We start from the raw sequence: 14,594 nt of genomic DNA on the forward strand, positions 1-14,594 counted from the left end.
TCCACTCATATCTTTTTGTATTTGCAATATTCAGGAACCCTGAGAGGAATAGATGCAGCCATGCAAAATGGAGATGGTTCATTTCACCTTCACGAGGAGCCTTGACCCTCTTTCGGCTTTTCGGGTGTTGCCTCATTTTCTTCCACACCTGCCTGGGTCATCAGGTCAGCAATGTTCTTCTCCAGGTCATCAATCCGTGTGCTCATCTCATCAAGTGGCGGAGCAGTTAAGGTGAATTGCAGACGACTCTTTGGAATGAATTACGGTACATGGGCATGCTCACTGGGAAAGAAATGTGGTTGCAATGAACAACACTACAAGTTCTGAGCCTTGCAACACAGTAATCAAGTAGCATTAGAAATGCAGGATATTCCTCCCGATGATCTGGTCTGACATGGTCTGGAACTTGTCTTGCATCTGTTGCAGCAAGGTCTGGACCTGGCAAAACAATCAGGAATTGAGCTGAAATGACAACGGAACTCAGAAATGCCATCCGTAAATCCCATCAATTTGACATAAGCGACATAATTTCCCTGGCAACTCAGACAGACAAAAAAATCTGCTCGAATGAAGATAAATGTGTTTCCTAGACAATATGAAAACGCATGATTATTTATTTCACTGAAATGAATTCATAAACCCACATTGCACACTTTGTGCGCACTGCAGCGTTAACATTGCGTAAATGCTGTGACATTGTACCTGAAACATCCAAAATGTGTAAACTAACAGCGTCCTGGGTTTGATTAATTTACTGTAAGATGATAGCAAAAAACCGTATGGTTAGGAAAGAGCTAGGAGGAACTAATACGCTGTCTCGTTGACAACATAAAGTCATCCCAAACCAACACAATTAACCACTCTCTGTTAAAAACAAACAAACAAAAAACATTGGGTGTGATAAAATACACTGACAAGGGAATAACAACTATATTGTCTATAATATTGTAAATGTAAACAGACGTACAGTATGACAACACTGATGAACACACGGAAGCGCTTTGGGGTACCAAAAGTACCTGCGCGTCTTATGCCAGCGAAATGAATTAACCGTAGGTTTTGTGACATTTTCTTTCAAAACTAAATATCAATTTAGACATTGTAAGTGCAAAAATCTGGCTAACCAGCTATGCTCGCAAATTATAGCTACATAGCCAGCTAGTGTCGTTAGCTTATGGTTAGCCGCTGCTATCCAAACTGCTAACGCTAGCTTGCTCCCTGGATCACAACTCACCACATTTGTAAGATCCTGCACTGACTTGGGGTCCGTCTCAGCCATTGTTTTCTTCAAAAATATATATTTTAACCCCCCCAAAAAGGTCACGGAATTTTCTTCCAAAAAATCATAGCGCTCCGTCGCACCATTCCTTGCGTAGTCAGCTGTTCCGCAACACGAAGGAAATCTCGCGAGAGTTGAGTGCAGCTTTAAAATGAATGTGGGACTTTGTGTTTTTCAAGGAGGAACATGAGCACGAGTGTGTAGTTTTATTTTGCCCCAATAGCGTCTGACTCTGAGCCTCGAGGACCCGTTAGTCAGGACGTGAAGCTGTGTTCTAACTTTGTATTTTTCGATTTGTTGGGCGCACAATTCGGCACTCACAAAAGGAGCGCATGTGTGTGAGCGCGCTTGGAAGGCGCGCTCTTGTTGCGGTCTCCCCCTCCGGGAGTTTGGATTGAAAAGTTGGAGTTGTCAGTGGAGCACTTTGAAGAAACAACAACAACAACTAACCATCTAGTTAAAAAAAGCGGATGAAGACAGGTAAAGTTAAACTACAAGTTGATCCTGCGATACCATGCTATTCATATCAAAGGCGACTCATGCTGACATTCTTGCATTGTGTCTGTATTGCAACCGCAGTATATGTAAGAACATTCCAACTACTTATGCTGGCATTGTGTTGTTTGCACGTTACTGATACTGGTGCTTTACCTCCAAACGTGATACTGTACCTCTCAGTGCAGACATGTCAGTGACCCAACCCCATGAAGTTATGCTTTGCTTATGCAACAAAGCTTGTACTGTTCCTGCAGACCTAATGCCTTCAGGTATACTGTAGCTATTCGTTCACAACAGTATGGAAGACATGTCTGGATGAATATATGATGATCAGTGCATCTCTGAGTAATATTTAACTCCAGTCATTTTTATGGATTATGGAACACTGTTTTTGCTGACTGTCTGACGTCTTTGTTCTGCAATGACCGCCCTGCTTTGAGTTTTTAACATTTGCTCCCAAAGAACCTGTTCATGAGGTTTTTCTTGTCCTCTAACATGTGGGCCAGTTGGTTTAAAGCCATATTGTGTGACCTGTCAGCTGACACTGGTTACTTATTTTGTATGGGACAGCACGGTGGGGTAGTGGTTTGCATGTTCCCCCTGTGCGTGCGTTTTCTGTCCTTGCTTCCAATCACATCCCAAAAACATGTGTTGGTTCAGAGGTGTCCAAAGTGCGGCCCCTGGCTGTTGTTATTTTATTGGCCCGCAGCGCATTCTGCAAAAATGGAATAAACTGTAGTAATATCACAAAATAAAGTACAAATATAGTATGGTTAAAAAAAAGAGCTGTAAAAATAGAATAACACTGTAATATAATGAGGAAAACAACTTCAGTTTAGCAGCATAAAGTTGATATATTAAAGAAAAAAGACATTTTCTAAAGTTGTTATACAAACAAACAAACAAAACGAATAAAGCTTTGGGAAAAATATATACTATTACGCGAATAAAGTCAAAATGTAATGGGAAAAAGTCATAATGACAAGAAGAACATTTCCAAGAAGAAAGCTGAAATAGTTGGAAATTAATCGAAAAAAGAACAGCAGAAATGGGAAAAAAATGCTGTAATTTTACATGAATAAAGTAAGAGAGAACTAAGTCTTACTATAATGAGAAAAAGGGGCAATTTTCTGAGAATAAACTCATAATATTATGAGGAAAAATAATATTTTAGTAGCATAGAGTTGAAATATTAAAGAAACAAATACGTTCTTTTTTTTAAGTCATAATATGATGAGAAACAAACAAAACATAATAAAACATAATAAAGTTTTACATTCTGGATATTAGGTTGGGGGGAAAGTTGTCATATTATGGGAATAACGTTATAATACTACGAAAAAAAAATTACAAAGATTGTTTAAGTAGAAAGTTGAAATATTTGGAAAATAAAAAAATAAATAAACACAGTCTCTCCAACGTGTCCTGTGTCTTCCCTTCCCTTCTACCGGTTGGACGTGCTCAGGGAGGCATCCTGACCAGATAACCAAGCCACCTCATCTGGCTCCTCTCAATGCGAAGGAGCAGCGGTTCTACTCAGTTTGTCCCGAATGACAGTGCTTCCCACCTTATCTCTAAGGGAGACCAGCCACTCTACAGAGAAAACTCATTTCAGCCACTTGTCCTTGATCTTGTCCTTCGGTCACTACCCAAAGCTCATGACCATAGGTGAGGGTAGAAACGTAGATTGACCGGTAAATTGAGAGCTTTGCCTTTCGGCTCAACTCCCTCTTCACCACAACGGACTGCATCGCTGCAGACGCCGCACGCTCCATCCTTCCCTGACTTGTCAACAAAACCCCGAGGAACTTAAACTCCTCCACTGGGGGCAGATCTCATCCCCGACCCGGAGATGGCATGCCACCCTTTTCTGGGCGAGAACCATGGACTCAGACTTGGAGGTGCTGATTCTCATCCCGGCCGCTTTACACTCGGTTGCGAACCGATCCAGCGAGAGTTGAAGGTCAAGGCTCGATGAAGCCAGCAGGACCACATCATCTGCAAAAAGCAGAAACCTGATCCTGAAGCCACCAAACCAGAACCCCTTAACGCTCTGGCTGCGCCAAGAAATTCTGTCCACAAAAGTAATGAATAGAATTGGTGGAGCGGAGTCCAACCCTCACTGGAAAGGTGTCCGGTTTACTACTGCAGGCTCAGATTCAGCTGGAGAATCACAGCTCAGAACATATTTGCTTTCCTCAGGAGCTGCGTATCAACACTGCTAATAAAGTAGTCTGAGATGAAATAAACCTGGTTATTTGCACTCCTGGATGCGTTACAGAATTACCCAACTGTGAAAGTTGATTTTATTCATTGTACGACTGCTTGTTAGGCCGCATGAAGCATAAAACATCATTGTTTCAGGGATTATGGCGTATTAACAGTAAATACCACGACAGGCTGTAAAGTACAATGTTTACTCTGAAGTCTCAGGGTGACAAATCATGAGGGAGGAGGAAGAAAGCTTATCTTCATATTGAGGCGGCGAATGGAGACACCTCCCTTGCAGTCCTCCTCAGTAGTTTTTCACATTTACTCTGCGTCATAAATGTATTACTTGAATGTATTGTTTTAATGACACAGAAGAGCATTAGGACAGATTGCATAATCCAGTGTGCATAATTGGCCATGACATATGTGCATGTAATGACAATTTGTCAGACATAAGTGCAAGCGCTGGTAGCTGTTTGGTTAATTAAATAATTAATTAAGTAATTAATTAAATACTGGTCAAAATTTTAAGACAAGTTGAAAAAAAGTTGAAAAATTGTAAGAATTTACATTTTGCACTGTTGGGTCTTAAGGAGGTTCTACGGTACATCGGGCTTCAAAATGCCAAAAGGAAGAAATGGGAGTGGAACAAAAACATTTCTGAGAAAGTAACTTATTGCAAACAAACATAAAGTGAAATAGGCTGTTCATCAGCTGATCAAAAGTTTAAGATCACCGCATTTAAAAGCCAAACTCTTGGCAAAAATGTGGGTTCAATGTGTTTTTCTGTCAGGTATTCACACTGACATGATCTCTTGATGGCAAAGGCAAAAAAGTAACATTCCCACTAGCCTCATGAAAACACTGGCATCAAACATCACCAAAGTTCACTTTAGTTCTTGTAATTTTTCAACTGGTGTTAAAATTTTGATGAGGAGTGTATTAGCAGGATTACACAAAAACTGAAAAGAAAACAATTTCCACAATGTTTGTCGGAAATTGGCACGTGAACAGAGAAGGAAGAAACACTAATTTCAATTGTGATGTAGCTCTGGATATAAGTGCAATTCCGGTTGGAGCCAAAAAGATCCAGCAGATGGCCATCATAGTTGTTTAGATGTAAAGCTCATATTTCACAATGTTGCTCAGACTCTAATTCATACCAATCTCTTCCCAGGTTCCTTGGATGCCACTGATCTCCTCCTTGTATGATGGATGGTCTCCAGGAGGAAGAAACGGAAGGTTCATGGATGCTGTTGTCCTGGCTAGCGTCCTGCCTCATGGTATTTGGAGGATCCCTTCCCTACGTACCCCAATATCAGGAGATCCAGAGGAGCAGCAACACTGAGGGATTCTCTACCAGAGTGTGTCTGGTTTTGCTCATAGCCAACATCCTGCGAATCTTTTTCTGGTAAGGGTATGTAATGAATTGTTCAAATGAGTGATAATTCAGTGTGTTTTATTATGACGCTCTAGTCAGAAGTTAATGGAGTCTACAGTACCCTGAAAGCATTACTTTGATACTTCGGAGCGGCTGTCGAAGCTAGTGCTTCTGTAGCACAAAAAACTTTTGCGTTTCACAGCAAAACTACGGTGCGTTCAAGAACTGCCAAACTCAAAGACGTTTGACAAACAACATTTTCTAACTCCTTAACTTCCTAACAGTGGTACATGTAGGCTTTATTACCTGTACTATCATATATTTGTATGAGATGTGTTTTTTGGGGAAAACATTTTTACCCAAAAATCTGCAAATTTTCGGATTTGCCAGGAATGCTGACTTGTGAATGTGCGGGGATGCACTGTAATACAAAAAATGCTTACAGAGGCTAATGAATGACTATGAGATGTAAACACAAAGAGACAGCAGCAGAGGCTTTACAGTGCTACCATCCATACATTTTCCATGCTGCTTATCCTCACTAGGGTCGGGGGAGTATGCTGGAGCTTATCCCAGCTGACTTTGGGTGTGATGTGGGGTACACCATGGACTGGTTGCCAGCCATTTGCAGGGCACATATAGACAAACAAACATTCACACCCTATGGACAAGTTAGAGTCACCAATTAACCTAACATGCCTGCTATTGGAATGTGGAAGGATGCCAGAGTACCCGGACAAAACCCACGCACGAGAACATGCAAAGTCCACACAGGGGAGAGCGGAGAGCAACTTCATCTGACTGATCTTTTTTTGTTCCTCTGTTCCTGTTGCTTGCGCTCGTTATCCAAATGTAAGTGACTGTTTGTTTGCATCTGTGCAGGATAGGAAAGCAGTTTGAGCTCACGTTGCTGCTCCAGAGTGTGGTGATGATCCTCACCATGTTTGCTATGCTCCACCTTTGCAGCACAGTCCACAACACCAACCGTGTGAGCACCAAGCAACACCGTCTTACAGGTTAGCAGCTTTGAGTTGCCTTTATTACAATAACATCTCAATCATATGTGATAGAAACAGTGACTGCTGTCCTTGCAAAATGTCTTAATTGCTACTTCTTGCCAAAAGATCAGGCCATTGGAAAACTTTTTTCATGTGTATATAGAACTCACTTTCCAGTTATGCATCCCTCCTGTGTCTTTAATGAACAGCTCATTTTCAATGCAAACTTGACAGTTTTAAACAGCTTTCAGCTGGTAATGAGGAACCCCCAAGTAACTATTAGTGATTTCTACATAAAAAAAATATAATAAACTCACTTATACTGTGAATAAATAAAGGTATCAATGGGAAAGGCTAACCTGACCACAAGGTTAAGCTAGAGCCTATTATGGGGGTAATGTGGATGAAATTTATAGCTTTGTTCTCTGTGTTTCATGGAAAAATAGCGAAAAACAACAATCAGGCTTTGTGTGTGCGCTAATGGCTAAGCTTGACTGATACTTTAGGCTTGGTACTTTAAAAGTGAACGTATAATTTGTTATTATTTTTGTAAATATTATGCAAATTTAGTAAAAGTGGAGTTATCGATCGAAGTAACGACTACAGAGCTGCAACAAATACTCAGTGATTTAATGATTATCCAATTAATCCGCAACAATTTTGGTATTCAATTTTTTTCGAATTGAAATTCCAGCCTCTCGAATGTGAATATTTCTTTATTTCCTTAGTCACCCATGAGGCCGCACGGCGGCCTAGTGGTTAGCATGTTGGCCACACAGTCTCAGATCTCCGGGTACTCCGGTTTCCTTCCAAAAATATTGTTATGTTATCAGATCTCCGGGTACTCCGGTTTCCTTCCAAAAATATTGTTATGTTATCAGATCTCCGGGTACTCCGGTTTCCTTCCAAAATAATGCATCTTAGGCTAACAGGAGACTCTAAATTGTCCATAGGTATGAATGTGAGTGTGAATGGTTGGTTGTCTATATGTGCCCTGTGATTGGCTGGCGACCAGTCCAGGGTGTACCCCGCCTCTTGCCCAAAGTCAGCTGGGATAGGCTCCAGCATACCCGCGACCCTAGTGAGGATAAGCGGCATAGAAGATGGATGGATGGATGGATGGATATTCACACACATCAACCTTGAATTTGGAAAACAGCGATTGACATTTGTGCCTCTTTTCTGATATGTTGGGGACCAAACCACTAACTGTTGGTGTTTGGTTCATATTGATTTGGTCTGTCTGGGGCCTAACCGAATCAACAAGTTTCAGATTAATCGAATAAGAAAATAAGTGTTCATTGCAGCCCTAAATGAATAAATGCCCCAAATGAGCTGGTGTAACACTCATCATAGACACAGTTTGATCAAAGATGAATGTGATTTTAAACCTTTTCTTGGTGAATAAGGATGCTCAGACAACTAAAGACCAGAGACCAAACAACTGCTAACAAAGTTGGTGTTTTCTCCTCCTCAAACACGTCAACAAAACCCATAAGTTCAGGTTAAATCATACAAAAGCGTGTCCTCAATGTCTGGTTTAAATATAGATAAATACCCCATGACCATGGCCGTCCAGTAGGATTGGCCTGAGGTCCGGTTTCACAGAATGTGGCACTGAAGGGGGATGGTGGGCGTCCGAACAAGAATAGATTAGGGCAACCTTTCAGTAAAAAACACTGCCATGTTCGACAGCGTCATCACCATGTGAAGTAACTTCCTCAGTTGTGTCAACATGATTTCCAAATATGCAAATGTTTCCGTTTCTCATCTCCTTGAGAAACACAGTTTCCTGCTTTGTATCAGCATTTTTTTCTTCTTCCTGTAATGCTACTTGTTTACTGTTCTCTTCTCTCATCTGCTTTCACCATCTCCCCCCTCTTCCTTCTCTTGTGTTTCATTTCCCCCATTCTGTTCTCCATGTCTACACACGTACACTCTATAGACAAACTTTTGGCTCTGCAATGGCTGCACCTACATGAAGTGAAAGTGGAAGAAAATATAGTAGGTCTCTACTTAGCAGCAGTAACATCTTCCACTCTTCTGGGAAGTCTTTCCACAACATGTGTGTGGGTGGTATTTATTTAATTTTCATCTAGAAAAACGTTTGTAAGTCAGAGGTTGCTGACGTTGGACCATCTCTGCTCTAGTTCATTCTTCCGCACCAAACACCCCATAGAGTGTCTTTATGGACATTTCTTTGTGCAATCTACAGAGTTGCAATCATAGAATTGTCAAAAAGTTGTGGTAAGATGATATTTAAGATTCAGGGAGGAATAAGGGGTCTAGTCCAACTCCTGATTGATTTGTTTATTAATCATTTATAGCCGTGATATTCACTTCTCACTGGATCGGTTCACAGCCAAGTGTGAAGCAGCTAGGAAGCCGTGAAGCTGCTTAGGCTGTTGCCCCCACAACTCGACTACAGATAAGCGGAAGAAGATGGATGGATGGATGTAGCGAGGGTCGAGGTGCTCAATTAAGCATTTTTAAACCCAATATTACCGTACTCTGGCTCTTTTCTATTACAGTCAATTACCGTTTGCCGTCCTGTGGGCGTTTCCAGTGTGATCCCGCTTCAAATGCGTGTTGAGGTTGGCCGTATTAAACTTTCCCGGTTCTATGCCGCCACAGGAAACTTGTGCATGACAAGTTTTGCACTCAGCTGTGACGTCTTTGTTTAAACTTTAACGAAAAATCCTGCCACACGGCCGACATCACTCCAACTCCTCGCTAAATACGCTGGCACAGACCGTTGTTGTGATCATGTGGGCTCGATCCGGCCGCTGCTGGATCGACATGCTGGGGCGGAGTCTGGAATCGACTGCTTGTATCGGAGTGCCAGTATCGGAGATTTTAGACACAAGCCGATATAATCTGATATCTCAATATTGGATCAATATTGGATATACACAATACTGTAGTTGCTAATCTGATTCTATCAAAGAAAAACACAACATGGATAACCATGTGTCTGTCCCGATTGTGCATCGGTTTATAGCTGGACAGATGTACTGTGTATCACGTGTCTCTGGGTTCAGCCAGCGTCTGGAGGAATCTTGCATCCTGTGCTGAGTTGTCTTTTGTGCATTATTATTGTTATTATTATTATTGTTATTTTTAATAAGCCTCTTCTGGTTGAAATTGTTCTTGCAATTTAACTTTAGCTTTCGTTAGCAATGTGTGAGGCTTGAAACTGACCAAGCATCCTGCAAATCAGTTTCACTTACTGCGACTTCCATGCAGTTCACAGCTCAAAGAGTAGCACAGCGGCCTCCCCTGCTGCTTGGAGAAGGTATTGTCAAACTAGAAAAGAAAATGTTATGTCTGGAATACAACTGGGGCCTGCCCTACTTGCAGAAAAAAAAGATTTTCTGGACCATATTTTGTTTTCTCTCGTAACTAAAAATTGGTTAATGAGTAGGTTTGTTGTTTGATGTTTCTCTTTATTTTTCTCAAGCTGCCGAGTCTCTCCTGTAGTCTTCTGGTTCCGAGGTGAGGCTGGCCCCATAGATTACTTCTTGAACTTTTAACCTTTTTAACACCTGCAAAAGTAGATGTAGCATGGTGGAATGCGCTTTTGAAAGGCCTGGAAACTTGTCTTCACTTTTTAAACGGTTAAGGAGAATCCAAAGTTATTTTTCCACTTCTTCAGAGGAGGTTAGATTTTTTAGTTCAGCTTGTAAGAAAGGACCCATCAAGCTTATTTGACTTTCTTCCAGAGGTTGGAGATAGTCAGTGTTTTGCAAGTCTCGGATAAACGGAGGAAAATGGATGGATGAATGAATGAATGGATTCTCATGGAATACTTTTATATGCAAGAGTTAGTAGAGGTAAAGTAGTTACCCTGCATAAAGGTGTAGTTTGCCCGGGGTGTGCATGTGTATGTTGGAAAAATGGGCTGGCAACATCGCTTTCGGAATTCAATTTTCTTGGAAATATATTGACTTGGATGCGGGGCTTGACCGATGTGTAATACAGTCTAGGGATTTTTAGTGATGTTTTTTTCTGCCAGCAGAGGGCACATGCGCCCTATTTATCAAACTATAACGCTCTTTCACGAAGCCTCCGCCTTACAAATATCCTAAATGAATTTGAGGAGCGACACAAACACATTACATCACACATTACAGCACTACATGAACTTTTTTTTTTCAAAGTTAGCCTCATGACTCCATTCTTTGTGCTGTCCTGTAAGTTTTGTTCCTGCTCAGTGAGCAACAATATGACATCTGAAAATGACTTTTTATCTAACTTCATTCTCAGCCCATAAATTAAAGATTGATTACCCCACACATTATTCATCCAGTAAGCCCTTTTTGCTCAGTTGAATTTAATGTCGGCTGTGTAATATATATTGTGTCGCTTCTTCCGGACTTGCAGGGTTGCAAATGTGAATTTCTTTCTTCCCCACTTGGAAGAGACAATGAATATTGCATTTAAGTATGTCGTTTTGTCTACATGTGCCCTGTGACTGACTGACAACCAGTCCACCTCGCGCATTTAAAATCAGTTTGGATAGGCTCATCCATGACCCTGAAAACAATAAGCAATACGGAAAATGAATGAATAATCTTCAAGGACTTGGACCCAGTACACCAAACTCTGTGTGGTGCAGTGCAGAGTGTGATCACTCTGTCACTCACGCTTATCTACAGCGCTCAGGCAGCAGTGCAGCAGGACAAATTGGGTGTAATGAACTCAAGCAACTCAAGCATAGAAACGCACAAACACATATCCACACTTTGCAGCCCAGGCAATTGCATTGACAATATCCTGCGACACAGAGGAATGCGTTCTGTCTACTTTCAATGTGTTTCATTATCCCCCTGATAACTGTTTAATTGGCAAGGTAAATTAAGTCAGTATGGTCATTAACAGTTCCTGCTTTTGGATTGCTTGCACAGAATCATTTTGGAATGGAAATGAAAGAAATTGCCTTTCAGGTTGAACTTGTGGTAATAATTGTATGCTTTCAAGTAAGTAGTTGAACAGTTACTGCGTGCGTCTGAGTAGCTCATGTTTAGTCTAATTCTAAATGACCGTTCAGCAAGTGGAGAAATTAATGTTTTTTTTTTTTTTTTGCTGTGTAGACAGTTTTGCACGCCTAATCGATTAGTCACGGCTGCAATCTCTATTTCCTGTTGAGCTTGTAACTGCTGCTATTTTTGCTGTACATGTCAAAGCAATGATTACGCCATGCATTTATAATGACGGATAGAAATCTTTAATTTTTGAAGCCGAGCAGAGTTTTCGTCAAAGATGGTAGAGCACTGCATTGCGGCGCAAGATCACAGTAGAGCTGGGGTGTTCAAAGTGAGGCACAATGTAGAAATACAATTTTTAAAAACAACAAAAATGTGAAAAATTGAGCAAAAAGGCAGAATGTGATGACAAAAAGCTGAAATGTTAATGCTAATAACAAATTATGCAAAGCTTTGTCCTGAAATATATATACAGTACTGAATTACAGTATTATAGTTTTTTATTACAGTAATCCCTTGTTTATACTTTGCTTAATTGATTCCAAGTGGAAACTGTTGGCGATTGTGTGTAAGAAACTCAATTCAGTCTTGTTTTGTTGCGGGGAAGTATGCTAAGATGAAGGCTGAAAACATTCAGGGAGATCTTATATAAGTTTTTATTTAACTTTACAAGAGTTGCTGTCGAGCTTGTTAAGTCCCTGTAGTTTTTGGTGTGTCTGAACTTAAAACAAGGATACGTGATATGTACAGTGGGTACAGAAAGTATTCAGAACGCTTGAAATGCCTGTTCTAGCTCAAAAGGGTGCTTCTACTCAATACTGAGCACAGGGTCTGAATACTTATGACCATGTGATATTTCAGTTTTTCTTTGTTGCCCCTAAACTGCCTACAGTTTTTTTTTGTTTTAAGTACAGCCTCAAAATGTCAAGGATCTTACCTGAATATTCACTTTTGCATATGGAGTGGTCTGTTGGTCGCTCTTGTACACCTTTCTAATGCAAAAAGTGTTGTATTGTAAGTGTTGTAAGGGGTTGCCTACCTTAGAGAATAAATATCATGCAGAGCATCACCCCGTCAAAACAGAGCTGTCCTATCCAGTCTTGAATGGTCCAGTTGTGATCGATTCAATGCCTTGGATGAATGAGAATATTCACACATTTTTATGACGTTATAACAGTTGTACTGTATGTGTCACGAGCGCCTGTTCACCACCGAGCGTAAGAAAAGTCCCCTACCTCTCACACATCGCGTCTATTATTTTGTAAGTGCGGAGAGGTTTATAACAGTTTATATGGCAACCTTTTACATATTGTAAAACCCTCTGTGTCGATGTGCTCATCCTTGTTTTTTCGTGGGCATTTTCGGTGAAGTTGATGTCCTTCAGTCAGTCCCCTTGCCCTTTACTGTCCTGTGGGATGATTTCCGTTGAAACTGCATACTGCATACACTGCAAACAGTGTTCGTGCTGAGGACCCTTATGAGAAATGGACTGTAGTTCCGCCAGAATGCATGAATGATCAGCCTTTTCCTTTTACTTTGACTCATGCCATTCTTGGGAGCTTAGCGCACGCCGGTCCTTGACTCTGCAATGTCAAGGAGGAGCTGCGATAGACACACACCCCTGTGAGGTTTAAGCTCATTATTCTCCTCATTTAGTTGAACTGAAATGAGCTCAGCCCTAACAATTCCTCCTGCACTCTCTCAGGGCTTTGTTGCTCATTGCTCTCTTATTCGACCCCCATCACCGGGGAGTGTGATGGAGTCAAACTCTAAAACCCTGCGGCACTCAAGTTGTCACATGCTCCTTGTTTCTCATGCATATCATAAATAGCAGTATATTTTAACAACATATCCACAGTTACGTAAGGCACATTATACTAGACCTAACATGCACTTTTGCATACAGTAGTCCTCCTGTCATTTTCTTTTGAAAATATCTCCCTCAACATCCTGTTAATGAGTCACTTTAAATTTGGAGATATGCTGAGCTATCAAATTGGAAGTTTTTAAGCTATAACTACAAAAAATAGGTATGGCGATTTGTATTGGGGTGGGAGAAATAATTGATTCTTAGATGCATTGCGATTCGGACATTGACGATTATTAACAGATTCATACATGTCAATAATCGATGCTGACGGAACAAAAAAAAAAAAACGGAACAAAAAGACGGAAAGCGGAAGTGCCGCACGGACAGTTTTTGGTGGTGCACCTAAGTGTAAGATGCTACCAAAATGGCTGAGCGCAAACTCCGACCCGCACCCGCTGGATTTAAAGCAAGCATCTGGAAGCACTTTGGCTTTCATGTAGTTGAAGGTAAAAATGAGCTGGACAAGAGGCAGACAATATGCAAGCTTTGTCATACAAGCTTAAAATACTTTGGGAATACGACAAATATGAGAAACCACATAGCACGTTTTTTTTCCACCCGAACCAGGAGGAAAAACAGCCAGCTGAAGTCGCTGCCATCCAGAGAACCATCGAGCAGGTGATAACAAATTTTCCACCCAACTCGGAAAAGGCAAAGCCAATCACAAAGCCAATTGCAATTTTTATTGCGAAGGATTTGTGGCCGTATTTGGTTGTTGAGAAGCAGGGCTTTTGTGCTTTGTTGCGCACTTTGGAAACCAGAGACATAAATAAGACTCATGCGAGATTCGTGTGTGTTGCTATAAGTATGCTTCAGGGACGTCAGGGATTCAGAGTTGAGTTTCAGCTTTAGTAGCCCGTGTATTTATTAGGGATTGTTGTACCTGTTGTGAGATAATTCAAACCTGCAATAAAAGCCTCTTGTTCTGGCAATGAAGTCTGGTGCTTGTGTCTCACCGAACATCACAGTAACATTACTGACATTTCATGACCAGTGTAGCATATTTAGCTATTTTTATGCTTGAAAAAGCTTAATTTAGGCCAAAAAATGTAGCATTTGCTTAAATATGCCAAAGTTTTTCCTAATAATTATCCGTATTCGACCACAAAACAGCATGATTTATTAATTAATGTATTTTTGAAAATCGTGCTTGAGTGACGCCACAGAACTCGAACCGCAAAGTGGCGAGACTGTGTACACAAAATGACACGGGGGTTTTGCATTTTTCCCAAAAATGAATACAAACTCCCACAATAATACTAAATCACTAAAAACACAGACACAAACGTATATACAGTAGCTCTGGATATGAGAGAAGCAAATATGGACAGATGAAGGTCAATTGACTCCCCATCTAAATAATAACTTTTAA

General features: G+C 40.9%; 2 protein-coding genes across 3 annotated transcripts in view; one reads left to right on the forward strand and one right to left on the reverse strand.

Annotated features, from left to right (window-relative positions):
* LOC129181189 (heat shock factor-binding protein 1-like) overlaps window positions 1-1,409 on the reverse strand; it is a 2,670-nt gene extending 1,261 nt beyond the window's left edge. The window contains exons 1-3 of the mRNA XM_054775999.1: window positions 1,235-1,409; window positions 372-438; window positions 88-214 (exon numbers count right to left, since the gene is read on the reverse strand). Coding sequence (XP_054631974.1) covers window positions 90-214; window positions 372-438; window positions 1,235-1,279 — 237 coding nt within the window. The 5' untranslated portion in view covers window positions 1,280-1,409 and the 3' untranslated portion in view covers window positions 88-89. The remainder of the gene's footprint in view (window positions 1-87; window positions 215-371; window positions 439-1,234) is intronic.
* Window positions 1,410-1,442: 33 nt separating this feature from the next.
* Window positions 1,443-14,594, forward strand: part of si:dkey-246g23.2 (solute carrier family 66 member 2) — a 50,546-nt gene continuing 37,394 nt past the window's right edge. For both annotated transcript variants that reach the window (XM_054775997.1, XM_054775998.1), the window contains exons 1-3: window positions 1,443-1,759; window positions 5,166-5,399; window positions 6,252-6,385. In XM_054775997.1, coding sequence (XP_054631972.1) covers window positions 5,197-5,399; window positions 6,252-6,385 — 337 coding nt within the window. In that variant the 5' untranslated portion in view covers window positions 1,443-1,759; window positions 5,166-5,196. The remainder of the gene's footprint in view (window positions 1,760-5,165; window positions 5,400-6,251; window positions 6,386-14,594) is intronic.

This window comes from Dunckerocampus dactyliophorus, chromosome 5, assembly GCF_027744805.1.
Source record: "Dunckerocampus dactyliophorus isolate RoL2022-P2 chromosome 5, RoL_Ddac_1.1, whole genome shotgun sequence".
Classification (NCBI taxonomy): domain Eukaryota; kingdom Metazoa; phylum Chordata; class Actinopteri; order Syngnathiformes; family Syngnathidae; genus Dunckerocampus; species Dunckerocampus dactyliophorus.